The following is a 27,565-nucleotide window of genomic DNA, read 5'->3' on the forward strand; positions in this document are numbered from 1 at the left end:
ACATTGATGGAAGCCACAATCAATCTGCAGTGTTTAAGCTGATCTTCCCCCTAAAATAAATAAAATAATACAATTTTAAAAACGTTTTTTAAGTGTAGTTAAAGTGTATTGTGTTCTGAAGTCCCCTTTGTGTTTCACAAGGTTAAACCAAGGTCAAGGGTCAGGGCACAACATATGAGGAAATGGTTGGGTTAGCAGTGTAGCCTATGTGTGATGCTTCGGAGTGTGACCCCCAAGTCCTCGGTAATGTGTAGTTCACAATCCAGCAATATCATTCCTCCTAAGTGCAACCAACACAAGATGTACAATATTGTTGTTAAAGTCATTCTAGAGCCTACAGGTATATTACATGGATGTAGACACAACTACACGCTAATTGCTCAGGTAATATGATTATACTTCTCGTCAGGATTGAGTTATTTCTAACAGACATGTTTTTCAGCTTGAAAAGAAGTTGCTTTTATCACACTAATTGACTGGGTGTGTGTGTGTGTGTGTGTGTGTGTGTGTGTGTGTGTGTGTGTGTGTGTGTGTGTGTGTGTGTGTGTGTGTGTGTTGCATATGTAAGCTACACGTTGTGAGCCATCCATCACATCACCCACTCAAAATTCTGCACAGGTGCGTTCTTCACAAATAAAAACAGCTTGGATATGTGGGGCCCAACTCTGGCGTATATAAGCATTGTGAGACTCTCACCTTGACAGAATCCAACTTAGTAGCACGTAATTACCCGTTGCACTCCGCAATGACACGTCTTGTCACTTCATTCACACACAACTCAATTAAGTGACATATTATATTCGCTGCATGCTTCTTTCAGGTAAACATTTCGATGGTTCTGTACATAATTTCATCGTCAAATTAAAAGTACTGTATCGCTCTGCTGATGTTGTTCTGGGTGACTTGACAGGTTCTGGAGGAGTTTGTTTGTGTTCTAGAAAGGAGAAAGAAGGCTCCCCTCGCATTCGTAACGGATAGGCCTGAGCATGGCACTGTCAGATTCTCTAAGCTTCCGCACTTTGATGAGCAGTTGTTTTGGGATGCAAGGTGATTTGTACATCAGTGATTCGGGTTGCAGGTCATTGCTCAGACCAATCCTATCAGTGTGGAGAATTATTTTAATGGACAATTCAATTCTTTATAGAACCATTGAAATGTTTACGCAAAAGAAGCGTGTAGCCAAACATCATTTACAAGTTAATTGAATGTATTATTTAACCAGGCCCTAGCTCATCTCCTTGGTGTCTCTATAGTGGCCTGAGAGCGGAGGACCAGGGTTTTTTTCCGGTCTGATGCAGGCGTTGCTATGTCCTGGAGTCAGAGCCCTCCACATGTACGGTGTACATTTTAGGATGCAGGACTAAAATGTACGTAAGCTTTAAGCCTCATCCCTTCTTGGGTCAATTGTCGGCCCTGAGGGTGTCCTAAAATGTACACCGTACACCTGACCCCCAGAGCTGCCGACCACATAAGGCTAAGGTCACTGGATGTTTTTCTACTAGGATCTCTCCTGGGCCCACACACTGATGAGAATCACACACACTGATGCCTGAGGCCTCGGCTGCCAGCCACGCCCGGCTGAGGCAAGACCTTCTCTCTGTCTCTGAGGCTTGAAGCAATGGTTCATACATGTTGCCATCATCCACCGTTGGGAGTAGAAAGACTGTGTCAATACTTATTTGATATTCCCGTATGTTAGCGGAGCAAGGTCAGTTCCAGTACGATCCAGATTGTGACATCACCTGAAATGCATTTGGGTCCTTCCATCAGTTTCCAGTGTGTGGAGGCTTCTGCATAAGGCTCCTGTTGTATTGCTCCGGTGTAACATGTTAGTATTCAGCGACAGATTTGAGTCATGCTCCATTTTCTCTTCCTTCTATTTCTTTAAGTGTTCCTTTTACATTTGACATACCTTTTTTGTTGTTGTTGAATTTGACCCCCTTTTCCTGGTGTCCAATTGTTAGTAGTTACTGTCTTGTCTCATCGCTACAACTCCCGTACGGGCTCGGGAGAGACGAAGGTTGAAAGCCATGCGTCCTCCGAAACACAACCCAACCAAGCCGCACTGCTTCTTAACACAGCGCGCATCCAACCCGGAAGCCAGCCGCACCAATGTACATTTGACATATCTTCACATTTTTATTAACACATGGCCTTGTGTCAATCATACTTCCGTTATCAAGGCCTCTGCGAAGGGCGAGGTGACACTGCCATCGTTGAAAGTGTATTCACCTAACATAATTTGGTGAAGGTTGAACAGATTGTGTTTCTAGGCTGATATTTACCAATGGACTGATGCAACACCACAGGGGGGATTCTATTCAGAAATGTGGAGTCAAAGGAGAGCATTGTGATGAAGCTGAAGGACTTGACAGAATCCTAAAGGGTGTGAATACAATGCTAGGCACATAAGCCTGGAAAACAGCAGCTGTACTTGTGGGGTCTAGCCCTAACTTGAAGGGTAGGAGTGGGCCATGGTGCTTAGGTGGTGGGTTCGCGTTGGGGTATAGAAGGTGGGGTGTGTTTGTGTGTAGGGGGGTTGTAACGAGATACAAAAATTGATTACAGGGCAGAGCCGTGGCCTTGGGGAGCGAGGCGGAGCAGCGACCGGAGGACTGGCTTAACTCTGAGTGATGTCAATGGCGTTTAAGATGCAGAGGACCGGCCTCTCTCTTCCTCGCTCTCCCCCTTTCCCGTAGCTGTCAGCGAGCAGGGAGACTCTGGCAGACTGTTGTGTTTGTCTTGGACGTCGACCCAGTGCACTTGACACTGAACAGAGCCGTGGAACGCTGCGGCCCGCAGAACACCGGGCAAATGCAACAATTGGGAGCCCAAAGCCTGCTGGGTAAAGACCTAATGTGTGTCCTAAATGTCACCCTATTCCCTTTATAGTGCACTACTTTGTGCCATGGGCCCTGGTCAAAAGTATAAAGGGAATAAGGTGCCATTTGCGACGTACACTTAGAGAGACAAGGGGTGGTGATCCATCGCTCATATCCTAGTAAGGAAACACTTTCCCTTTAAGAAATTTAAGAAATATTAATGACGGTAAAAGTGGTTGCTATCGTAGGATTTGTTTTTAATCAGTCCAATAAGTATCAACAAAAGGCTGAAATCACATGACGTGCCTAATCTGGCCTGACACACACACCAACAGGCCTCTGTGGGGGGAGAGGGGACATGTGAGGGGACTGACTTGGGACGCAGAGGGGTGGTGGATGGGCAGTTCAGGATCCATGGGGGTAATCAGAATGGCATGACAAGGCGCCTCTCTTACAACCATGTCATCTAAAAATTAATGGCACCATTAGCATAGCACATACTACAATTATGACTCCTAAGAGATCATTCATAATTTAGAGAGTTTGCAACAAAGCTGACAAAGATTATTCGTGTTTGCCTATCATTTTATTATATGTATTGTGTATATTACATTCAAACACACACACATTTTTCTCCACATTGTATACACACACACACACTGAGATACACACGCACGCACACACACACACACACGCAGAGACGGGGGCTAATTACTGTAGCTCATGCGTAACTGATACCATCTCTTCTTTTCCTCCCCATGCATGACTAATGGTTTTGACAGTAAATGAAGAGTGCCTGGAGGGGGGCATTTTCCATGTGACACATTTAAAAACGCCAACAAACATGTGACACAGGCGTGTTCATCCACTCTCACGAGTGTTGTCAGCCAGTTTAGTTCTGAAACAGTTTAGAGAGTGTGTAGCCACTTAGCAGTGAGAGTGGTGTGGTTCTTTAGGTTGTTAGATGTGTGAGCTCCAGTGGTCTCCCTGTCTCTCTGAGTGTCTCTGCCCTGAATCAGGGGGAAGGATCTCTTGAGGGCCCCCTCTCTAATCTGACATCCATTCAACTCTCTCTCACCTGCAGCTGTGAGCACGACAGCCAAGGGCCCCTCGCAATCTGTCCCTCTTTCTCCTCTTTTCTCTGCCTACCTTTTCATCTCACTCTCGCCATATCTCCCATCCATCTCTCTCCCTCTCTTCCCACCCATCTATCTATCCCTCTCTCCCATCCATCTATCTATCCATCTCTCTATCTCTCCCATCCATCTCTCTCTCTCTATCTCTCCCATCCATCTATCTATCCCTCTCTCCACACAGGTGTCTGGCTCTAGCCTTTCTCTGAAGCACCCGCCCGACCTAACCGCCACCCCCCACACTCACAATTAAAAGCTTTAAATATGACTCCCTTTGAAAAAACACAAGAGACTTCTCTCCATCGTCAGGAAATGTCCTTTCATCACTACACTCATTTTCTTTTCTCCCTCTCTTCTCTTTTTTTAAATGTCTTTTTCTTTTCACTCCCTTCTCCTATACCTATCTATAGTCCGGCAGATGCTGTCCCATTTGTACTCTCCCCCGTGACATTCCTACGGGGGATTGCTTAAGGATTCAGGAGCCACAACGCTCATGGATCACACTGACACTTGGTCAGCATCAGCAGATTATGAACTATGGGCGCCTGACACACCGCCATTGTTCCTCCATCTAAATATGAACAATAAGGCCCATCCAATGCCGACGCTGACAGCTTATTCGCTCTTATCACTCCTGTGGAGCCACCCGGCATGATCTGTGCGCCCCCACTGCCCCCCTCCTCACCCAACCCCCCTCAGCTGAGCAGCAGGGCAGGGCTGGAGAGGAAGGGGGAGAGGGAGATGGGGGGTTGAGGCAGGTTGGCGGAGCTCCCTCCTTCCCTGAGCCTATACTTGCTTGGTATCTCTGCGCCTCGTCTCTGTCACCGACTCTCTGTCACCGACTCTCCGTCACCGCTCGCCCTACCTGCCTGCAATGAGACCAGCTGATTCCCACATGGCAGTGCACCTTTTTGACTACAGAGCAGAGTTTTATGAGGATGAAGATGAGTACGAAAGAGGGGCAAGAACAGGAGAACGAGGGAAGGAGGGAAGGAGGAGGGGAGAGCAGTGGTGAATATCGAGAGCGTCTCAGTGCAGCTGAAATTAACTGGGCCCCAGGGAGAGCTGGATCAGAGCTGAGGTCCCCTGAGAAGACTTACCACAGGGGCCCCCCACGCTTGTTACAGCAAGGCAGGGGCCACCAGGGGCCACTAAGGGCAAATCTGAGCTCAATTCACTGTGCCGTTTAAAGAGATACCTCCTGGGGATGAAACGTCTGCAATTATTTAAGTCTTACACAAAACTTCAACCTTATCCAGAGCCAATGGATGTATAACCCGTTCAGATATGTTTAAGATAAAAATAAAAATAAATTATAATAACATAATTCCTTTTTTAATTACATTTATATTTTAAAGGCCAAACCAACAAGCAACACATCTTTGGGAATGAGGGAATTAAGTGTGTATTATGAGTCTTTGAATGACACGATTCTCCACCAATGGGTGGTGTTTATCAACTTGGGCACAGGTCTGGTTTAAAGACACAGCAAGACCCAGTCAGTCATATCACATCTAATCCAGTATCAACAAACTAAAGGACTACCCTCTAAATGAGCTCACTCAGGGAGATGCCGGGACTGGGAGATTTTGAAAATATGTATTTTTAGTTGAAAATAAGTTGAAAAGACATTGTAAATACGTCTTTCAACTAATTTTGCTCACTGGGTGGAACTGGGAGCCTTGCGTGCCTCCGCCTCATGTTCTCTCCCTACCCCCCATCTCATGGCCCACATAAGGAGGGGAGAGCAGAAGACGTGAGAGGGACCGATTGGGAGGGAAATGTAGTAGGGTTCGAAGAGTCCCAGTTCACTCGTGGAAGAGAAGCATCTATTCTATTGTACTGGAAACATTTAGAAAGAAGAGCACGAGACATTTTAAAAACTAGACATATACAGTTGTGTCCAAAAGTTTTGAGAATGACACAAATATATATTTTCACAAAGTCTGCTGCCTCAGTTTGTATGATGGCAATTTGCATATACACCTGAATGTTATGAAGAGTAATCGGATGAATTGCAATTCATTGCAAAGTCCCTCTTTACCATGCAAATTAACAGAATCCCCAAACAACATTTCCATTGCATTTCAGCCCTGCCACAAAAGGACCAGCTGACATCATGTCAGTGATTCTCTCGTTAACACAGGTGTGAGTGTTGACGAGGACAAGGCTGGAGATCACTCTGTCATGCTGATTGAGTTCGAATAACAGACTGGAAGCTTCAAAAGGAGGGTGGTGCTTGGAATCAGTGTTCTTCCTCTGTCAACCATGGTTACCTGCAAGGAAACACGTGCCATCAGAAAGAAAGATTGCACCTAAATCAACCATTTGTCGGATCATCAAGAACTTCAAAGAGAGTGGTTCAATTGTTGTGAAGACGGCTTCAGGGCACCCAAAAAAGTCCAGCAAGCGCCAGGACCATCTCCTAAAGTTGATTCAGCTGCGGGATCGGGGCACCACCAGTACAGAGCTTGCTCAGGAATGGCAGCAGGCAGGTGTGAGTGCATCTGCATGCACAGTGAGGTGAAGACTTTTGGAGGATGGCCTGGTGTCAAGAAGGGCAGCAAAGAACTCACTTCTCTCCAGGAAAAACATCAGGGACATACTGACATTCTGCAAAAGGTACAGGGATTGGACTGCTGAGGACTGGGGTAAAGTCATTTTCTCTGATGAATCCCCTTTCCGATTGTTTGGGGCATCCGGAAAAAAGCTTGTCCGGACAAGACAAGGTGAGCGCTACCATCAGTCCGGTGTGCCAACAATAAAGCATCCTGAGACCATTCATGTGTGGGGTTGCTTCTCAGCCAAGGAGTGGGCTCACTCACAATTTTGCCTAAGAACATGAATAAATAATGGTACCAACACATCCTCTGAGAGCAACTTCTCCCATCCAGGAACAGTTTGGTGACGAACAATGCCTTTTCCAGCATGATGGAGCACCTTGCCATAAGGCAAAAGTGATAACTCAGTGGCTCGGGGAACAAAACATCGATATTTTGGTCCAAGGCCAGGAAACTCCCCAGACCTTAATTCCATTGAGAAATTTTCGTCAATCCTCAAGAGGCTGGTGGACAAACAAAAACCCACAAATTCAAAAAAAAAACTCCAAAAGTTTATTATGCAAGAATGGGCTGCCATCAGTCAGGATGTGGCACAGAAGTTCATTGACAGCATGCCAGGGCAGATTGCAGAGGTCTTGAAAAAGAAGGGTCAACAATGCAAATATTGACTCTTTGCATCAACTTCATGTAATTGTCAATAAAAGCCTTTGACATTTATGAAATGCTTGTAATTATACTTCAGTATTCCATAGTAACATCTGACAAAAATATCTAAAGACACTGACGCAGCAAACTTTGTGGAAATTAATATTTCTGTCATTCTCAAAACTTTTGGCCACGACTGTAGAATATCGCAAAATAAATCAATAATTGTGGTTTTGCGAGAAAGCCTATTTCAATTGAAAAACAGCTGACAATATTTTTGTTTCATATACCTAACATTGTACTGTTGTATTCATGAATCTACGCATTTATTTTTGCAGCACGAGGGACGTTTTTGAGTGACCCCTCTGAACATATATTATATACCATTAAGGAGATGCTTTCATCCAAAGCAATATGTGTACATATTTTACATATTGGGAATCGAATGCATAATCTCAGTGCTGCAAGCGCCACGCTCTACCAACTGAGCCACACAGGACCACATACTGTACCATACTCAATTAGCCTCCATATGGTGAAACAATATCCCAATAGCTTTGGAAAGAGAATACAGTGTTGGCTCTCTCTGTCAGTGAAAATATGGCAAACCTATTCTGTTTCAGGGTTAGCATGATCTCTTTAAGTGTGTATCCATGTGTATCTTTCTCTCTAAATGGTAGCAAATGAAAACTGAGAATGCTAAATTAAATAATTTAAGCATAATCAAATCCAAAATGGTGTGGCAGTGCAGACATGGTTTGTCAACCTCTCGTTTACTGTATTTTACGTCTTTTTTTGTATATTTCTATTTCTTTTCAATCTCTTTTCCATTTTAAAAAATTAAATAAACCTTCCGGTAACCCGCCTCACTCAATGTGACATGGCTCTGCTATTTTTTTGACCTTATAGCCAGTACTTCCATCAGAAGCTAACCAGCTAATTAGCTAATAGCTTTTTAGTCATTGTTAGCCACTACTAGTGTCCTTTACCTTCTGCACAGGCACCAACCGTATTTTTTTAGCCTGTATAATACCTACCAGCCTTGGACTGTGTTTCTCCACTACAATGCAGTATTCCTGCTGTAAACTCTGGACCATTACTGTCACGCCCTGGTCGAAGTATTTTGTGTTTTTCTTTATGTATTTGGTCAGGCCAGGGTGTGACATGGGTTTTTGTATGTGGTGTGTAGCTTAGTGGGATTGTAGCTTAGTGGGGTGTTCTAGGAGAGTCTATGGCTGTCTGAAGTGGTTCTCAATCAGAGGCAGGTGTTTATCGTTGTCTCTGATTGGGAGCCATATTTAGGCAGCCATATTCTTTGGTTGTATTGTGGGTGATTGTCCTGAGTGTCTTGATGTCCTTAGTCTGTGTTAGTTTGCACCAGTTAAGGCTGTTTTGGTTTTCACTACGTTTATTGTTTTGTAGAGTTTGTGTTTATTCGTGTTTACGTTGTTTAAATAAACATGAATTGCAATTGACACGCTGCAGTTTGGTCCGACTCTCCTTCACCATATGAAAACCGTGACAATTACTCCTGATCATCACAGCTAGCTAGCTGCCACCAAGTGACCTAGCCCCGAGCTAGGCCCACCTCCCGGCCCACTCTGTGATCACCAGGCTACCCAGCCGATGCGTCCCGGACACGGCTAGAATCCACTACTCCTACCGGATACTTGCCTTAAGCTCTGGACCTTTGCAGCGGATCATCGCTGCTACCGAGTGGCTATAGTGGCTAACACCCCTGCCCCCGAAGCTAGCACCAGTTAGCCACGAGCCAGGCGCATCTCCCGGCTAGCAAACGAAATTACTACAACTACAATACCTCTTTAGCCATCTGGCTTGGACCTTTTGTCGACATGACTTCCTGCCGTACCACCACGACTGGTCCGCAGACGTAATTTCATCCGCTTACCCTGGCCTGCTAACTTTAAACGCTGTGTCTCCCATGTGCTAGCGTAGTAACGACTACGCTGCGGCTTCCCTGTTCCATCTATTGCTGTTCACTGGACCATATGATCACTTGGCTACATGGCTGACTGTTAATTTATTACGGTACTCCATTTTGTTAATTTTATTTATTTATCTGTTGGCTCTAGCCCCGAACTCTGGCCCTGTGTGTAGTTAACCCGACCCTCTCTGCCCTTTCATTGCCATTTTACCTACTGTTATTGTCTTAGTTGATTAGCTGTTGTCTTACCAGTTGTTGTCTTAGGTAGCTCTCCCAATCAACACCTGTGATTGCTTTATGCCTCGCTTTGTCTCTCTCAAATGTCAATATGCCTTGTATACTGTTGTTTAGGATAATTATCATTGTTTTAGTTGACAGTGGAGCCCCTAGTCCCACTCAACATGCCTCAGATTCCTCCTTTGTCCCACCCCCCCACACATTCGGTGACCTCACCCAGTATAACCAGCACATCCAGAGATGCAACCTCTCTTATTATCACTCAGTGCCTGGGCTTACCTCCGCACCCCACCATACCCCTGTCTGCACATTATGGCCTGAATCTATTCTACCACACCCAGAAATCTGCTCCTTTCATTCTCTGTCCCCAACGTACTAAATAACCAGTTTTGATAGCCTTTAGCCGTACCCTCATCCTACTCCTGCTCGGGTTATGTGGAGGTTAACCCAGGCCCTGTGTGTCCCCAGGCGCTCTCATTTGTTGACTTCTGTAATCGAAAAAGCCTTAGTTTCACGCATGTTAACATCAGAAGCCTCCTCCCTAAGTTTGTTTTGCTCACTGCTTTAGCACACTCCGCCAACCCTGATGTCCTTGCCGTGTCTGAATCCTGGCTTAGGAAGGCCACCAAAAATTCTGAGATTTCCATACCCAACTAAAACATATTCCGTCAAGACAAAACTGCCAAAGGGGGAGGAGTTAGCTTGCAAAGTTCTGTCATACTTTCCAGGTCTATGCCCAAACAGTTCGGGCTTCTAATTATAAAAATGAATCTCTCCAGAAATAAGTCTCTCACAGTTGCCGCCTGTTATAGACCACCCTCAGCTCCCAGCGGTGCCCTGGACACCATACGTGAATTGATTGCCCCTCATCTATCTTCAGAGTTCATTCTGTTAGGTGACCTAAACTGGGATATGTTTAACACCCTGGTAGTCCTACAAGCTAAGCTAGATGCCCTCAATCTCACACAAATCATCAAGGAACCCACCCGCCTCTTCAAAGTGGGTGACACTCTAGACCCGAACTGTTGTAGACATATCCATCCTGCCCTGCCTCTCAAGTCTTCGAAAGCCAAGTTATTAAACAGATCACTGACCATTTTGAATCCCACCGTACCTCCTCCGCTGTGCAATCCGGTCTTCGAGCTCGCCACGAGTGCACCTCAGCCATGCTCAAGGTACTAAACGATATCATAACCGCCATCGATAAAACACCGTACTGTGCAGCCGTCTTCTTCGACCTGGCCAAGGCTTTCGACTCTGTCAATCACCGTATTCTTATTGGCAGACTCAATAGCCTTGATTTCTGAAATGACTGCCTCGCCTGGTTCACCAACTACTTCGCAGACAGAGTTCAGTGTGTCAAATCGGAGGGCATGTTGTCCGGACATCTGGCAGTCTCTATGGGGGTGCCACAGGGTTAAATTCTCGGGCCAACTCTTTTCTCTGTATATATCAATGATGTCGCTCTTGCAGCGGGTGATTCCCTGATCCACGTCTATGCAGACGACACTATTCTGTATACATCTGGCCCTTCTTTGGACACTGTGTTAACTTCTTGCGTCGAGCCATCCCAGATCCGGGATCGTGAATACAGCCTCAAGCTCATTACCATAACGCAACGTTAACTATTCATGAAAATTGCAAATGAAATGAAATTAATCTATTTGCTCTCAAGCTTAGCCTTTTGTTAACAACACTGTCATCTCAGATTTTCAAAATATGCTTCTCAACCATAGCAAACTAGCATTTAGCGTTAGCATTTAGTATTAGCATTTAGCGTTAGCATTAGCAGGCAACATTTTCACAAAAACCAGCAAAAACATTCAATAAATCATTTACCTTTGAAGAACTTCGGATGTTTTCAATGAGGAGACTCTCAGTTAGATAGCAAATGTTCAGTTTTCCTGAAAGATTAGTTGTGCAGGAGAAATCGGTCCGTTTTCTGCGTCATGTTTGGCTACCAAAAAGAAACGAAAATTAATTCATCCAAACGCCAAACTTTCTTCCACATTAACTCCATAATATCGACTGAAACATGGTAAACGTTGTTTAGAATCAATCCTCAAGGTGTTTTTCACATATCTCTTCATGGTATATCATTCCTGGAAGTCCCCTCTCTGTCTCAATCACATGGATGAATGCGAGCAGCTTGGAGATTACGCAACAATTTCAACAAAGGACACTGGGCGGACCCCTGGTAAATGTAGTCTCTTATGGCCAATCTTCCAATGATATGCCTACGAATACGTCACAATGCTGCAGACAACTTGGAGAAACGATAGAAAGGGCAGGCTAATTCGTGGCGCTTTCACAGCCATATAAGGAGACAATGGAAAACAGAGCCTCAAAAATCCTGCTCATTTCCTGTTTGAGGTTGCATCTTGGTTTCGCCTGTAAGATCAGTTCTGGGGCACCCACAGATAATATCTTTGCAGTTTTGAAAACGTCAGAGTGTTTTCTTTCCAAAGCTGGCAATTATATGCATAGTCGAGCATCTGTTTGTGACAAAATATTGCGCTTAAAACGGGCACGTTTTTTATCCAATAATGAAATAGCGCCCCCCTAGCTTCAACTGGTTAACTAACCTCCAAACGAGCTTCAATGCCATACAACACTGCTTCCGTGTCCTCCAACTGCTCTTAACTTCTTTGAGATAGGGGGCGCTCTTTTAATTTTTGGATAAAAAACGTTCCCGTTTTAAACAAGATATTGTGTCACGAAAAGATGCACGACTATGCATGTAATTGACAGCTTTGGAAAGAAAAAACTCTGACGTTTCCAAAACGGCAAAGATATTATCTGTGAGTGCCCCAGAACTAATGCTACAAGCGAAACCAAGATGAAATTTCATACAGGAAATGGTCCAGATTTTGAATGCCCTGTGTTCCAATGTCTCCTTATATGGCTGTGAATGCACCAGGAATGAGCCTGCACTTTCTGTCGTTTCCCCAAGGTGTCTGCAGCATTGTGACGTATTTGTAGGCATATCATTGGAAGATTGACCATAAGAGACTACATTTACCAGGTGTCCGCCCGGTGTCCTCCATCGAAATTATTGCGTAATCTCCAGGTCCATGCGCGTTCCATTTTCTTCAGAGGAGAAAGTCAACTGGCACGAATGATTTATCATCGATAGATATGTGAAAAACACCTTGAGGATTGATTCTAAACAACGTTTGCCATGTTTCTGTCGATATTATGGAGTTAATTTGGAAAAAAGTTTGCGTTGTAATGACTTAATTTTCATTTTTTTTCTTACCCAAACGTGATGAACAAAACGGAGGGATTTGTCCTACACAAATAAACTTTTTGGAAAAACTGAACATTTGCTATCTGAGAGTCTCCTCATTGAAAACATCTGAAGTTCTTCAAAGGTAAATTCTTTTATTTGAATGCTTTTCTTGTTTTTGTGAAAATGTTGCATGCTGAATGCTAGGCTTAATGCTATGCTATCTATCAATACTCTTACACAAATGCTTGTTTAGCTATGGTTCAAAAGCATATTTTGAAAATCTGAGATGACAGTGTTGTTAACAAAAGGCTAAGCTTGAGAGCTAATATATTTATTTCATTTAATTTGCGATTTTCATGAATAGTTAACGTTGCGTTATGCTAATGAGCTTGCGGCGATAATTACACTCCTGGATACAGGTTTTTTTCGTAGCCAAACGTGATGAACAAAACGGAGCGATTTGTCCTACACAAATAATCTTTTGGAAAAACTGAAAATTTGCTATCTAACTGAGAGTCTCCTCATTGAAAACATCTGAAGTTCTTCAAAGGTAAATGATTTTATTTGAATGCTTTTCTTGTTTTTGTGAAAATGTTGCATGCTGAATGCTAGGCTTAATGCTATGCTAGCTATCAATACTCTTACACAAATGCTTGTTTAGCTATGGTTCAAAAGCATATTTTGAAAATCTGAGATGACAGTGTTGTTAACAAAAGGCTAAGCTTGAGAGCTAATATATTTATTTCATTTAATTTGCGATTTTCATGAATAGTTAACGTTGCGTTATGCTAATGAGCTTGCGGCGATAATTACACTCCTGGATACAGGTTTTTTTCGTAGCCAAACGTGATGAACAAAACGGAGCGATTTGTCCTACACAAATAATCTTTTTGGAAAAACTGAAAATTTGCTATCTAACTGAGAGTCTCCTCATTGAAAACATCTGAAGTTCTTCAAAGGTAAATGATTTTATTTGAATGCTTTTCTTGTTTTTGTGAAAATGTTGCATGCTGAATGCTAGGCTTAATGCTATGCTAGCTATCAATACTCTTACACAAATGCTTGTTTAGCTATGGTTCAAAAGCATATTTTGAAAATCTGAGATGACAGTGTTGTTAACAAAAGGCTAAGCTTGAGAGCAAATATATTTATTTAATTTCATTTGCGATTTTCATGAATAGTTAACATTGCGTTATGCTAATGAGCTTGAGGCTATAAATAGGATCCCGGATACGGGATTGCTCGTCGCAACAGGTTAAACCCTAGTAAAACCAAATGCATGCTTTTCAAACGTTCGCTGCCCGCATCCGCCCGCCCGACTAGCATCACTACCCTGGACAGTTCTGACCTAGAATATGTGGAAAACTACAAATACCTAGATGTCTGGCTAGACTGTAAACTCTCCTTCCAGTCTCATATTAAACATATCCAATCCAAAATCAAATCTAGAATCAGCTTTCTATTTCGCAACAAAGCCTCCTTCACTCACACCGCCAAACTTACCCTAGTAAAACTGACTGCCCTACCGATCCACAACTTCGGCGATGTCATCTACAAAATAGCTTCCAATACTCTACTCAGCAAACTGGATGCAGTCTATCACAGTGCCAACCGTTTTGTTACCAAAGTCCCTTATACCACCCAACACTGCGACCTGTATGCTCTAGTCGGCTGGCCTTCGCTACATATTCGTCGCCAGACCCACTGGCTTTAGGTCATCTATAAGTCTATGCTAGGTAAAGCTCCGCCTTATCTCAGCTCACTGGTCACAATAACAACACCCACCCGTAGCACGCATTCCAGCAGGTATATCTCACTGTTCATCCCCAAAGCCAACACCTCCTTTGGCCGCCTTTCCTTCCAGTTCTCTGCTGCCAGTGACTGGAACGAATAGCAAAAATCGCTGAAACTGGGGACTTATATTTCCCTCACCAACTTTAAACATCAGCTAGCTGAGCAGCTAACCGATCGCTGCAGCTGTACATAGTCCATCTGTAAATAGCCCTCCCAATCTACCTCATCCCCATATTGTTTTTATTTACTTTTGCATACCAGTATCTCTACGTGCACATCATCATCTGTTCATTTCAATGTCAATCTGCTAAATTGTAATTATTTCGCTACTATGGCCTATTTATTGCCTACCTCCTCACGCCATTTGCACACACTGTATATAGACTTTCTTTTTTTCTATTGTGTTATTGACTGTAAGCTTGTTTATTCCATGTGGAACTCTGTGTTATTGTTTGTGTCGCACTGCTTTGCTTTATCTTGGCCAGGTCGCAGTTGCAAATGAGAACTTGTTCTCAACTATCTTACCTGGTTAAATAAAGGTAAAATTAAACAAAATACATGTAATATTTACAATCTAAATGGAACAACATTTAAGGATGTTTTGCCACTCTTTTACTTCAACAAAGTTTTCATACATTTTTTTTTTAAATACAAAAATTTAACATTGCATGCTGGGGAAGGAGGGGAATCTCTCCCTCTCGTGTCCAATTAAAAGCACTTACAGTTGTTTCTCATTCAAGGTTGAAACGACAGTTATTTCGGTCACACCGCACTTCATAGTGAGCTAATCGGATCGTTTTTCAATCACTGCTTCCCTTAATGAAGTGTTGAGAGCGCCGCATGTCTGTGGGCCTGATGTGTTTTCAGGGGTGCTTGTGTGTGTTTGTGGACATGCTTGAGCGCATGTATGTGTGGGGGTTCTGTGGGGCAACGCCTGCTATGAGTGGCTCAGGAATGGAGTGGGGCTGTCAATGTATGTCACATGCTGAGGTAGGTGTATCAGTGGGTCTATGGCAGGAGGGTTGTGGCGGGGGGTGCTCGCGCTGGATCAGTGTGATCAAAGACAGGGATACAGGGGGAGGGAGATGGAAGGCCCCATCATTCCTTAAAGAGATGAACCACTGTTGCTGCCGCATTATATCAGCTTTCACAGACTCCAGAAATTACAGTTCAGTTAAGAGTACTGGTACAATGATTGACTAGAAAATATAGAATTTACTGTACATCTCTTCAGCTGCCTTCACGTTCCAGGTATATGACCACATAACATAGAAGGTAGACCACAAAACAAACAGGTCCCTTTAATAGAATTGTTCCTGCATGCTGTCCCCAGGACACAACACACAACCAGAATGTATCAGTATCGGCGAGAATGCTAATACTGCCAAAGGGGCCGCAAAACTAATAGCAGAGACATTAAGAAAATGATCCACGGGCTGATATGTTTTCTATAGACGGTGAACTCAACAGAATTGCCATATTTATCATACTCAGAGAGATCCCAACCCCCTGTCCCTCTCCTCTCGCTCTCCCTTCTGCCCCCACAGAGTGATGGAAAGAGAGGGAGGATAGCCCCCCCCCCCGGCCCTCTGCCCTTTCCCGGCTAGCCAATTAAGCTGCAGCGGCAGGTTTCCATCAACCGTCTGCCCGTCTTCTCTAACGGACTCAGGCGAACCGGGCCTGTCAGGAAATGAACTCATCACTCGGTGACAGCTGCTAATTTCTCCCTCTTCCATGTCACACGCACGGCCTGCTGTAGCTAATAATGAACCACCCGTCTCTGATTAGGAAGCCGCACAGGGTGGAGAGAGTGAGACACACGCCGCGCGCATGCACATACACAAGCATATTACACGTACACACACGCGCACCGCAATACACACATAGAAACCCACACACCGTGGTGATTCACGTGATCTAATTGTGTTGACTGTGCGTTAACTGGGAGGAGAAAGTGTGAAAGGAGACAGCTACGATTGCAGGTTTTAGCTGAGGCAGGGTCCTGTGTTATAGTCCTGTGTAGCAGAGAGACATACAGTATGCCATGTGAAATTACAGGCTCAGCTTCCAGCGGTGGTTATGAGGGGGATTTCTCTGTTGCTGTTCGTCTCTCACCTCACTCACTCAAACCAGCTGTAATCCACTCCTCTCAGCCAGCCCACATCTCTCTCTCTCTCTCCACACACACACACCTGGCTGTGTGTTTGTTACATTAAAGGGATGATCTCCTGATGGCCCCTGTGTGAAAGCCAGTCTTCGGCATTGTGTTCATAGCCGTCATGCTGGGCTCCCACTCACTCAATCAGAGCCGAGGCTGTACTACGGCCCTAAGTGAATATTGATTCCCTCTTCCAGCTCTTGAATACTGTAAGGAGAAAGAATGTGAGTGTTCTGTTCAACACAATGGAGGGAGAGAATAGAGGGGGCTGACCGGGGGAGAGGCGGATTATGATTAGGATGATGGTGGTCATGATGATGGTGATAATGACAATGGTGATGATCATGATGATGGGGATTGGAAACACACTTGGTCGAAGCTCCTATGCCAGTTGATGCATGTAAGTTCATGTGGTTTATGTGAAGAGGAGATTGTATCACTGTCAAAGAAAACTTGAGATGAACTAACACCCCTCCAAATGAAGATTGGGCTTTATTGTCATTACTCAAATACCAGTATCATTACAATTTCATTTACAGAAACATATATTTACATTGACTGAGAGCAGTAAAGCCAATGGGAGAAAAAAATACTTGTCAACTTGAATTGAATTATGATTATCAGAAACTCACAGCACCGTGCCATTTTGAGAACATCCTGAAAAACAGATGGACTGCCCTTGGATTCAGACCAATCAGCATCCTGACCATATTGAGCAATTGCTGAAAGAAAAGCCAATCATTGGACTGCCCCTGGATTTAGACCAATCAGCCTCCTGGATATTTTCGATGTCCAAAATACTATTGGTCCTAGATTCAGCAAGGTAAGTTGTAATAGCTGGTCTTATCAAAACATGACCTATTAGTGTACCTTTTTAAATGAGCAAACAATTTTTTTTTTTTACATTTTTAATTGCAAATTAATTCACTACTTAAAGGAAAACTCCACCCAAAAAACAATATTTTGGTATTTGTTTTATTAGTCCATTGTTGATATAGTACAGAAATGTTTTGCATGTCAGCAATCAAGTTTTCAAGAGATGTAACTATCAAAATACAGAAGTACAGCAGGTATGATGCATTTTACACCACATGATGATGCATTTTACACCACATGATGCTGCATTTTACACCACATGATGATGCATTTTACACCACATGATGATGCATTTTACACCACATGATGCTGCATTTTACACCACATGATGATGCATTTTACACCACATGATGATGCATTTTACACCACATGATGATGCATTTTACACCACATGATGCTGCATTTTACACCACATGATGATGCATTTTACACCACATGATGATGCATTTTACACCACATGATGATGCATTTTACACCACATGATGCTGCATTTTACACCACATGATGATGCATTTTACACCACATGATGCTGCATTTTACACCACATGATGCTGCATTTTACACCACATGATGATGCATTTTACACCACATGATGATGCATTTTACACCACATGATGCTGCATTTTACACCACATGATGCTGCATTTTACACCACATGATGATGCATTTTACACCACATGATGATGCATTTTACACCACATGATGATGCATTTTACACCACATGATGATGCATTTTACACCACATGATGATGCATTTTACACCACATGATGCTGCATTTTACACCACATGATGATGCATTTTACACCACATGATGATGCATTTTACACCACATGATGCTGCATTTTACACCACATGATGATGCATTTTACACCACATTTTACACCACATGATGCTGCATTTTACACCACATGATGATGCATTTTACACCACATGATGATGCATTTTACACCACATGATGCTGCATTTTACACCACATGATGCTGCATTTTACACCACATGATGCTGCATTTTACACCACATGATGTTGCATTTTACACCACATGATGATGCATTTTACACCACATGATGATGCATTTTACACCACATGATGATGCATTTTACACCACATGATGCTGCATTTTACACCACATGATGATGCATTTTACACCACATGATGATGCATTTTACACCACATGATGATGCATTTTACACCACATGATGATGCATTTTACACCACATGATGATGCATTTTACACCACATGATGATGCATTTTACACCACATGATGATGCATTTTACACCACATGATGCTGCATTTTACACCACATGATGATGCATTTTACACCACATGATGATGCATTTTACACCACATGATGATGCATTTTACACCACATGATGATGCATTTTACACCACATGATGCTGCATTTTACACCACATGATGCTGCATTTTACACCACATGATGATGCATTTTACACCACATGATGTTGCATTTTACACCACATGATGATGCATTTTACACCACATGATGCTGCATTTTACACCACATGATGCTGCATTTTACACCACATGATGATGCATTTTACACCACATGATGCTGCATTTTACACCACATGATGCTGCATTTTACACCACATGATGCTGCATTTTACACCACATGATGCTGCATTTTACACCACATGATGATGCATTTTACACCACATGATGATGCATTTTACACCACACGATGCAAAATGCATCACACCGGCTGTATTTCTGTATTTCGAAAGTGATATATCTTCAAAAAGTGATTGATGACATGCAAAACCTTGTGGGACTGTATCAATAATGGACTAATTAAACAAATACCAAAATATCATTTTTTGGGGTGAAAATGTCCTTGAAAATAAAGCTGTTATTATTCTCTAACTTTCAATAAAACCAAACCATGCAACTTAAAGATTGTAAGTCTTTCTAGGTAATGGGAAAATGTCCTGCTGGAAATGTAATCTTAAAATTATTATTTTTGTAATTGAACACATTTAAAAAAATAGAACCATGTGAAAATAGCCAATGTATTTCCAGTCATGACTCCAAAAACAAGTGGTAATTCTGGCATTGGCTGTAAAATGATGCATATGTTAAATAATGTTAGCAAATAAACTTCGCCCCTCACTATAACTCCATAGATGTCAAGGTTATCCTGAGTAAATCGTTACAAAATGGAGATAAAGCTATGTAAAAAAAATAAGTACATTTTCCATGAAAGAGACAAAGAGAAAGACTCTTAAGGGCTTTAAGCTGGACATTTGTTCATCATACAGGGAGAGTCTCAATTGCATTTCCTTGATTTCTTGCATCCTCTCTCCTCCTTCTCAAAACCCAATGGATGAAAAGGACAGAGGTCACTCCCCTATAACTTCTTATCCAACTGCTTTTGAGAAGGAGGTGAGGAGAGAGGACTCGAGGAATCAAGGAAATTTGCCACAGTCACTGACTAGTCCACCTCCACCTTCTCCAGAACCACGTTGTGTGGAGCTCCATCCAGGTAGTAGACCATCCTCTCCCCAGCCTGGCCCTCTGAAACGCCCTCACTCTGCTGGTCGTCCTCCCCTCCCTGATGCTGGGTGTACATGGTCCCCTCTACCTGGAGGGTGTTGTCATCCAGCTCCGTCACGATGTAGTGGGTCCCCTCATCGTTGACGATCACCTGGGTCAGCCCCTCCTTCATCATCAGCTGGCTGGCTGCAAACTGCAGCACCTCCTGGACCACCTGCTCCTCCTGCACCTGCTGCTCCTCGCACACCTCCTCCTCCGTCTTCACCTCCACCTCCATCTCCTCCTCCTCCACTCGCTCCATGACCTCTGACACAACTTCCTGGGTCATGACCTCTTGGCTGTCTTCTTCCTGCTGGCCCATCTCGCTGACGGCACTGAGGAGGGCATCCAGAGCCGTGGATGACTCCGACACCATGTGGTGGTGCGTCGCCCCTCCCCCGTGACCCCCGTGACCTCCGGCTGCAGACCCGCCGGACTCCAGCAGGACGTACTGGGTGGTGCCTCCGGCCAGGTGATGTGCCCCGCCTGCAGATACCTCCCTCCCTGAGGAGATGACCTGGCCGTCCTCGGTGATGTGGAGCACCTCGGCCACCTGGCCCGCCATGGCCAGGTCCCGCAGTGTGGCAGCAGCTGACTCTTCCAGGGCCTGGTCGAAGGCCATCTCCCCATCGCCGTAACCCTGGATGATAATCACCTGCTGGACACTCTCCTGGCCCTCCAGCCCCTCCATGGAGCCCACCCTCCGCACCGGGAAGGCCCCGTCAAACGCTGTGTCAACCTCCACGAATGTGGCTCCCTGGCCCTTTAGACGACACTCGAACGACTTGGACACGATACCTGGGAAAAACACAGAGATATGGAGCAGCGTTACTGACAAAGCAGTATGACGTGCATTGGGTTTTGATAACATTCTGTCAATGGACATTTGAGTAATTAGGACTATACTTATAGCACCAGTTACCATTTATTCTTGTAGAACAATGACTATTAACTATCAATCAGGGTTGATGGGGAAATGCTTTGTGCAAAAGAACACCAAAACACGTCAGATTTAGACATTTTTGTTTCCAAATAAAGGCATTTCTATAAATTGTATAAAGAGTGCCTTGGTCCTCCTTTCTTTTTAATGTCCATTTATTCTATTGGCCAGGGACATGTTGTCTCTTTATTGTTTCTTTATTCCTTTTTAAATCGAGTTCTGCAGGCCACTGGCAAAGTTTATGTAATAGCAGAGCATAACATAAAAAATAGATATCGAAATACTCCATTAACTTCATAGGAAAAATAATCTAGCGCGCAATATTTGTTTAAAAAAAAAAGTAAATACACAAATAAGAGAATATCGAGATATTACAATGGGCGACAAGAAGTGGTGAGACATCAGATGGTGCTAATTGATCGACACCATGCCCTGGCAGACCACAGGTTGCTATGGAGTTGCCAAGGCGATGGGAACGGTGTTAGAAATGGCATTGTTTAAGGCTGAGAGCAGCTCAGAGGATTCAGACGTGCACAATCTATCCAGAGAAAACAGATTTGGAGAGGAACAGGAACAGGAGACACTCACTCGTGTGGGGGGGGGGGCGATACTTTGTGCGTTCCCCATGAATGGCACGTAACATCAGAGTGAAATATAAGTGTAGATGACTGTGTCCGAGCGATGCCGGTTTCATTCCGGACAGAGGAGAAGGGGAGAGCTGTATCAGTTGCCCACTCCTTGAGAGGGCCTCTTCGTTTATCAGAGTCGACCCTACATCCTACCACTGTTTCGCCTTTTCCATGTCTTTCTCTGTCCCGTTCTGTCTGTGTCTCTCATCTCTCTTCCATGTCCTTCTATTTCCCTCTCTCTCCTGTCCTTCTATTTCCCTCTCTCTCCTGTCCTTCTATTTCCCTCTCTCTCCTGTCCTTCTATTTCCCTCTCTCTCCTGTCCTTCTATTTCCCTCTCTCTCCTGTCCTTCTATTTCCCTCTCTCTCCTGTCCTTCTATTTCCCTCTCTCTCCTGTCCTTCTATTTCCCTCTCTCTCCTGTCCTTCTATTTCCCTCTCTCTCTGGATGGATCGCGTAATGTATTTAAGCGCAAACCTGTAACAATACACGTCGAAAAATGAAATGCAAAATCTCGCTAATCTCCTGAAGTACACGGTCGGCAGGCTTCATCGCAATAGAAACTAACATTCAACTTCCGTGAGAAGTATAATGACACGACAGGAAACCAAGTCTCCATAATTCAGAGTGAACACATAGTCATGAATACTTCAGTCGGAAACACTACGGTCAGTCTATGGACAGTCTATAGAACAAGTGCTGTGACAACTAGGACGCCTGTCCCTCTGGATGGGAGGCTGACATTTAGTACAGCAGAAGTTACAGAGACCCACTAGCCACCGCTATACTGCTACCGGTTTATGCCAATGCTCAACTGCTAAGAGCCGAGAGGCCAACCGGAGAGGACAATAACTCAATGCTGTGATGTTTTATACATGACCATAAAACGAGTATGTGTACGTGTGTGTGTGCGCTTATGTGTGTGTGTGTGTGTGTGTGGCATATAGGAGGCATCGCTAGCGTGTGTCACATTATCCGCGGGGTGCTGTCTGCCGGGCCTAGCAGCAACCTGCCTGCCTGCTGAGGTTTATGGGGTGTCACTCAGTCGCCGCCGCTGCCGCGAATCAAGTTAATGTTGCACATCCCATCTCTTCACTTGTCCCCTCACTCCCAGTGGAAGAACAACATTTGAACAGCGTGATTTGGCCCCGGCGAGAGGCTGATGCGTGTTTTAATATGTGTTCTGAGTGTTCTGAGTGACTGATTCCTTTAACCAGCGAGTCGTGAGGACAGAGAGAAGCACACTGCATTATTTGAAGTGATGCCGAACAAGATGGAGGCTCGGGCGAGGATAAGATAAAAAGAAAGAAGGGGAGGCTCTGATGCCGTTTCTCCAGATGAGAGTGGCCTCCCTACAGAGAACGAGGGAAAAGCCACAACAGAGATGGAATGGGGAGAGAATAAAGAATTACGAGAATTATAGTGTCAGAGACACAGGAGAATGCAGACGGACAAAACGACACAGTCAGTCAGTCCGACACACATACACAGCCAGTGTGCTTGCATACTTAAAGACCTTGAAAAACGAGAAAATAGTACTGTTTGTCCATTTTGAGATGCCGTAGGCGGTATACACTTCCTCAAAATAGTCCGAATTAATCTAAGATCATTAAAAAATATCTGGCATTCATTTTGAAATGTTTTGCCGAAGAGATCCGAGATCTCGCAATTTTACATCTGACTATGTGCTGTTTGGCGCAGAATGTCTCAAGTGGAGTTGAATCACAACAGGCACTTCAGCTTTGCGCTGAGGAAGAAATGTGGGCATCCGAACAGCTGAAAAAAACGAAGCCGAAGTCCAAAATGATCAAAACGGTGACAAAATGTTGTCATAATACCTGTCCAGAAACTGTTTTGGCTGGGAAGCATGCGAACGCCTTTAGCCTACCTAATTACCATGCAACCAACAGCGTGTAGTCAGTGTAGTGTACACTACAGATGCAGCTACAGTTGAAGTCGTAAGTTTACATACACTAAGGTTGGAGTCATTAAAACTCGTTGTTCAACCACTCCACAAATTTCTTGTTAACAAACTATAGTTTTGGCAAGTCGGTTAGGACATCTACTTTTTGCAACAATTGTTTACGGACAGATTGTTTACAGACAGATTATTTCACTTATAATTCACTGTATCACAATTCCAGTGGGTCAGAGGTTTACTAACACTAAGATGACTGAGCCTTTAAACAGCTTGGAAAATTCCAGAAAATGATGTCATGGCTTTAGAAGCTTCTGAAAGGCGAATTGACATCATTTGAGTCAATTGGAGGTGTACCTGTGGGATGTATTTCAAGGCCTACCTTCAAACTCAGTGCCTCTTTGCTGGACATCATGGGGAAATCAAAAGAAATCAGCCAAAACTTGTAGACCTCCACAAGTCTTGTTCATCCTTAGGAGTAATTTCCAAACGCCTGAAGGTACCACATTCATCTGTACAAACAATAGTACGCAAGTATAAACACCATGGGACCACGCAGCCGTAAAACCGCTCAGGAAGGAGATGCGTTCTGTCTCCTAGAGATGAACGTACTTTGGGTGCGAAAAGTGCAAATCAATCCCAGAACAACAGCAAAGGGCCTTGTGAAGATGCTGGAGGAAACAGGTACAGAAGTATCTATATCCACAGTAAAACGAGTCCTATATCGAAATAACCTGAAAGGTCACTCAGCAAACAACGGCTCCGAAACCGCCATAAAAAAGCCAGACTACAGTTTGCAACTACACTTGGGGACAAAGATCAAACTTTTTGGAGAAATGTCCTCTGGTCTGATGAAACAAAAATACAACTGTTTGGCAATAATGACCGTCGTTATGTTTGGAGGAAAAAGGGGGAGGCTTGCAAGCCAAAGAACACCATCCCAACCATGAAGCACAGGGGTGGCAGCATCATGTTGTGGGGGTGCTTTGCTTCAGGAGGGACTGGTGCACTTCACAAAATAGCTCATTTTCCTGCCTCATGATGCTACGTGGATATGTTGAAACAACATCTCAAGACATCGGTCAGGAAGTTCAAGCTTGGTCGCAAATGGGTCTTCCAAAAGGACAATGACCCCAAGCATACTTCCAACGTTGTGGCAAAATGGCTTTAAGACAACAATGTCAAGGTATTGGAGTGGCCATCGCAAAGCCCTGACCTCAATCCTATAGAAAATGTGTGGGCAGAACTGAAAAAACGTGTGCGAGTAAGGAGGTCCACAATCCTGACTCAGTTACACCAGCTCTGTCAGGAGGAATGTGCCAAAATTCACCCAGCTTATTGTGGGAAGCTTGTGGAAGGTTACCCGAAATGTTTGACCCAAGTTTAAACAATTTAAAGGCAATTCTACCAAATTCTAATTGAGTGTATGCAAACGCCTGTCCCACTGGGAATGTGATGAAAGAAATAAAAGCTGAAATAAATCATTCTCTCTACTATTATTCTGACATTTCACATTCTTAAAATAAAGTAGTGATCCTAACTGGACAGGGATTTTTTTACTGGGATTGAATGTCGGGAATTGTGAAAAACTGAGTTTAAATGTATTTGGCTAAGGTGTATGTAAACTTCCGACTTCAACTGTATATATTGATCAGTGGATCAATGCCTCCAGTCAGCACAGCCTGTGGTGTTGGGTAGAGGAGGGGGGTCTAAGTGGCATTACTTCAGGGAGGAGAGGGCCGTCGCCTGGGAAGCGGTCAGACACCAGGAGTTGGAGGAATTAACCTTTAACACCGACATGCAGCCCCGACCAATCAATTACACAATTCAACCTTAACATTGTCTGAACTGCCTTAACACTGAACTGAACATACAGCATTTAGAGGGAATACGTATCATCCTAGACATAGCGGACAGTCGAACCTGGATTGGACATAAAGCATAAGCCGGCTCAGTCAATTATACTGTATCAAACATGACAGCACAATGACAACACTGTGAAAAACACATTGGCTTTAAGATCAATTATTTTCAAACCGCATCCTTTACAATCCCAATCCCACGATTACGTAAAATTAGAGATATGAACCTGGATGCTTCGAACGGGGCGGTGTTATTTTGTGAGGCCGTTGCACAGCTGATGCACAAGCAGGATGGGCGTCCGAGGTGCTGTCCGGGCGTTGAAGGTGACACAGCTAAGTAGTTCAAGTGTCAGAGAGAGCATGTATCCAGGTCACCAAGGATGGGCTGGGGGGTGACATTGGAGGTTAGGTTAGGGGAGGGTTAGCAGATGGACGCCCCCCACTACAAGGAACAGGCTACATGCTCGACAGTAGACCCCCCCAGCCCAGGCAAGGAGAGGCGGAGCGGGGACCAACAGGTCAGCTGTCGAGGGAGGTGTTCTTGTCACCTGCTTTGTTACAGCTGAAAGGGACTGAGAGGGACCACTGTCTGCTTTACAAGCTCTATGAATCAATGCCAGAGAGAGAGAGAGAGAGAGAGAGAGAGAGAGAGAGAGAGAGAGAGAGAGAGAGAGAGAGAGAAAGAGAGAGAGAGAGAGAGAGAGAGAGAGAGAGAGAACTGGCCTGGTGACCAAAAAAACAAGCAATTACACCAGGACGAGATTGACACTAGGGGGACAGACGGATGAGGAGGGGAGAAAGATGAGAGAAGGATAAGGAGGAGAGAGAAGGGTGGAGACACAGCACAGGGCACACCCCAAGGACAAACAGCCATGCATGGGCACACTGATCTTTCTAGGTCAACTGTATATTCAACATGTTGCTCAAGAGAGGCACATAAGTTCTATTATTCAAGAATCAATGGGTTTAAATCATTCATTTAAATAATCATAAGTAATCATAAAAATCACAGAGTGGGCCTTTAAGGACATATAATTAGGGCATAGGGCTGCCAGTCAAAGGTAGGAGGCATACAACCAGGGTTTGGTACAGTGTTGGTCACCCACAACGCATACAGCCAGGTCACTATCCTCCTCTCTCCTCCCTGCACTCCTCTCACTCCTCCCTCTCCTCCCTGTAATCCTCTCTCTCCTCCCTGTAATCCTCTCTCTCCCTCTCCTCCCTGTCTCCTCCCTGCAATCTCTCTCTCTCCTCCTCTCTCCCTGCACTCCTCTCTCTCCCCTCCCCTCTCTCTCCTCCCTGCACATCTCTCTCCTCCCTAATTCTCTCTCTCATCCCTGCAATCCTCTCTCTCCTCCCTGCACTCCTCTCTCTCCTCCCTGCACCCCTCTCTCTCCTCCCTGCACTCGCTCTCTCCTCCCGGCACTCTCTCTCCTCCCTGCAATCCTCTCTCTCCTCCCTGCAATCCTCTCTCTCCTCCCTGCACTCCTCTCTCTCCTCCCTGCACTCCTCTCTCTCCTCCCTGCACTCCTCTCTCTCCTCCCTGCACTCCTCTCTCCTCCCTGCAATCCTCTCTCTCCTCCCTGCAATCCTCTCTCTCCTCCCTGCAATCCTCTCTCTCCTCCCTGCAATCCTCTCTCTCTCCTCCCTGCACTCCTCTCTCTCCTCCCTGCACTCCTCTCTCTCCTCCCTGCACTCCTCTCTCTCCTCCCTGCAATCCTCTCTCTCCTCCCTGCACTCCTCTCTCTCCTCCCTGCACTCCTCTCTCCCTCCCTGCACTCCTCTCTCTCCTCCCTGCACTCGTCTCTCCTCCTCCCTGCACTCCTCTCTCTCCTCCCTGCAATCCTCTCTCTCCTCCCTGCAATCCTCTCTCTCCTCCCTGCAATCCTCCCTCTCCTCCCTGCAAACCTCTCTCTCTCCTCCCTGCACTCCTCTCTCTCCTCCCCTGCAATCCTCTCTCTCCTCCTGCACTCCTCTCTCTCCTCCCTGCACTCCTCTCTCCTCCTGCACTCCTCTCTCCCCTCCCTGCCTCCTCTCTCTCCCCCTGCATCCTCTCTCTCCTCCCTGCAATCCTCTCTCCCCCTCCTCCTCTCTCCCCCCTGCACTCCTCTCTCTCCTCCCTGCACTCCTCTCTCTCCTCCTGCAATCCTCTCTCTCCTCCCTGCACTCCTCTCTCTCCTCCCTGCAATCCTCTCTCTCCTCCCTGCACTCCTCTCTCTCCTCCCTGCAATCCTCCTCTCTCCTCCCTGCACTCCTCTCT

General features: G+C 44.7%; 1 protein-coding gene across 2 annotated transcripts in view; it reads right to left on the bottom strand.

Annotated features, from left to right (window-relative positions):
• Nucleotides 1-18,294: 18,294 nt before the first annotated feature.
• The window catches only part of LOC118364027 (zinc finger protein 407-like), a 205,493-nt gene continuing 196,222 nt past the window's right edge, over nucleotides 18,295-27,565 (bottom strand). For both annotated transcript variants that reach the window (XM_052489340.1, XM_052489341.1), the window contains exon 9: nucleotides 18,295-20,756. In XM_052489340.1, coding sequence (XP_052345300.1) covers nucleotides 19,858-20,756 — 899 coding nt within the window. In that variant the 3' untranslated portion in view covers nucleotides 18,295-19,857. The remainder of the gene's footprint in view (nucleotides 20,757-27,565) is intronic.

The sequence above is a fragment of the Oncorhynchus keta genome, chromosome 31 (assembly GCF_023373465.1).
Source record: "Oncorhynchus keta strain PuntledgeMale-10-30-2019 chromosome 31, Oket_V2, whole genome shotgun sequence".
NCBI classification, from domain to species: Eukaryota; Metazoa; Chordata; class Actinopteri; order Salmoniformes; family Salmonidae; genus Oncorhynchus; species Oncorhynchus keta.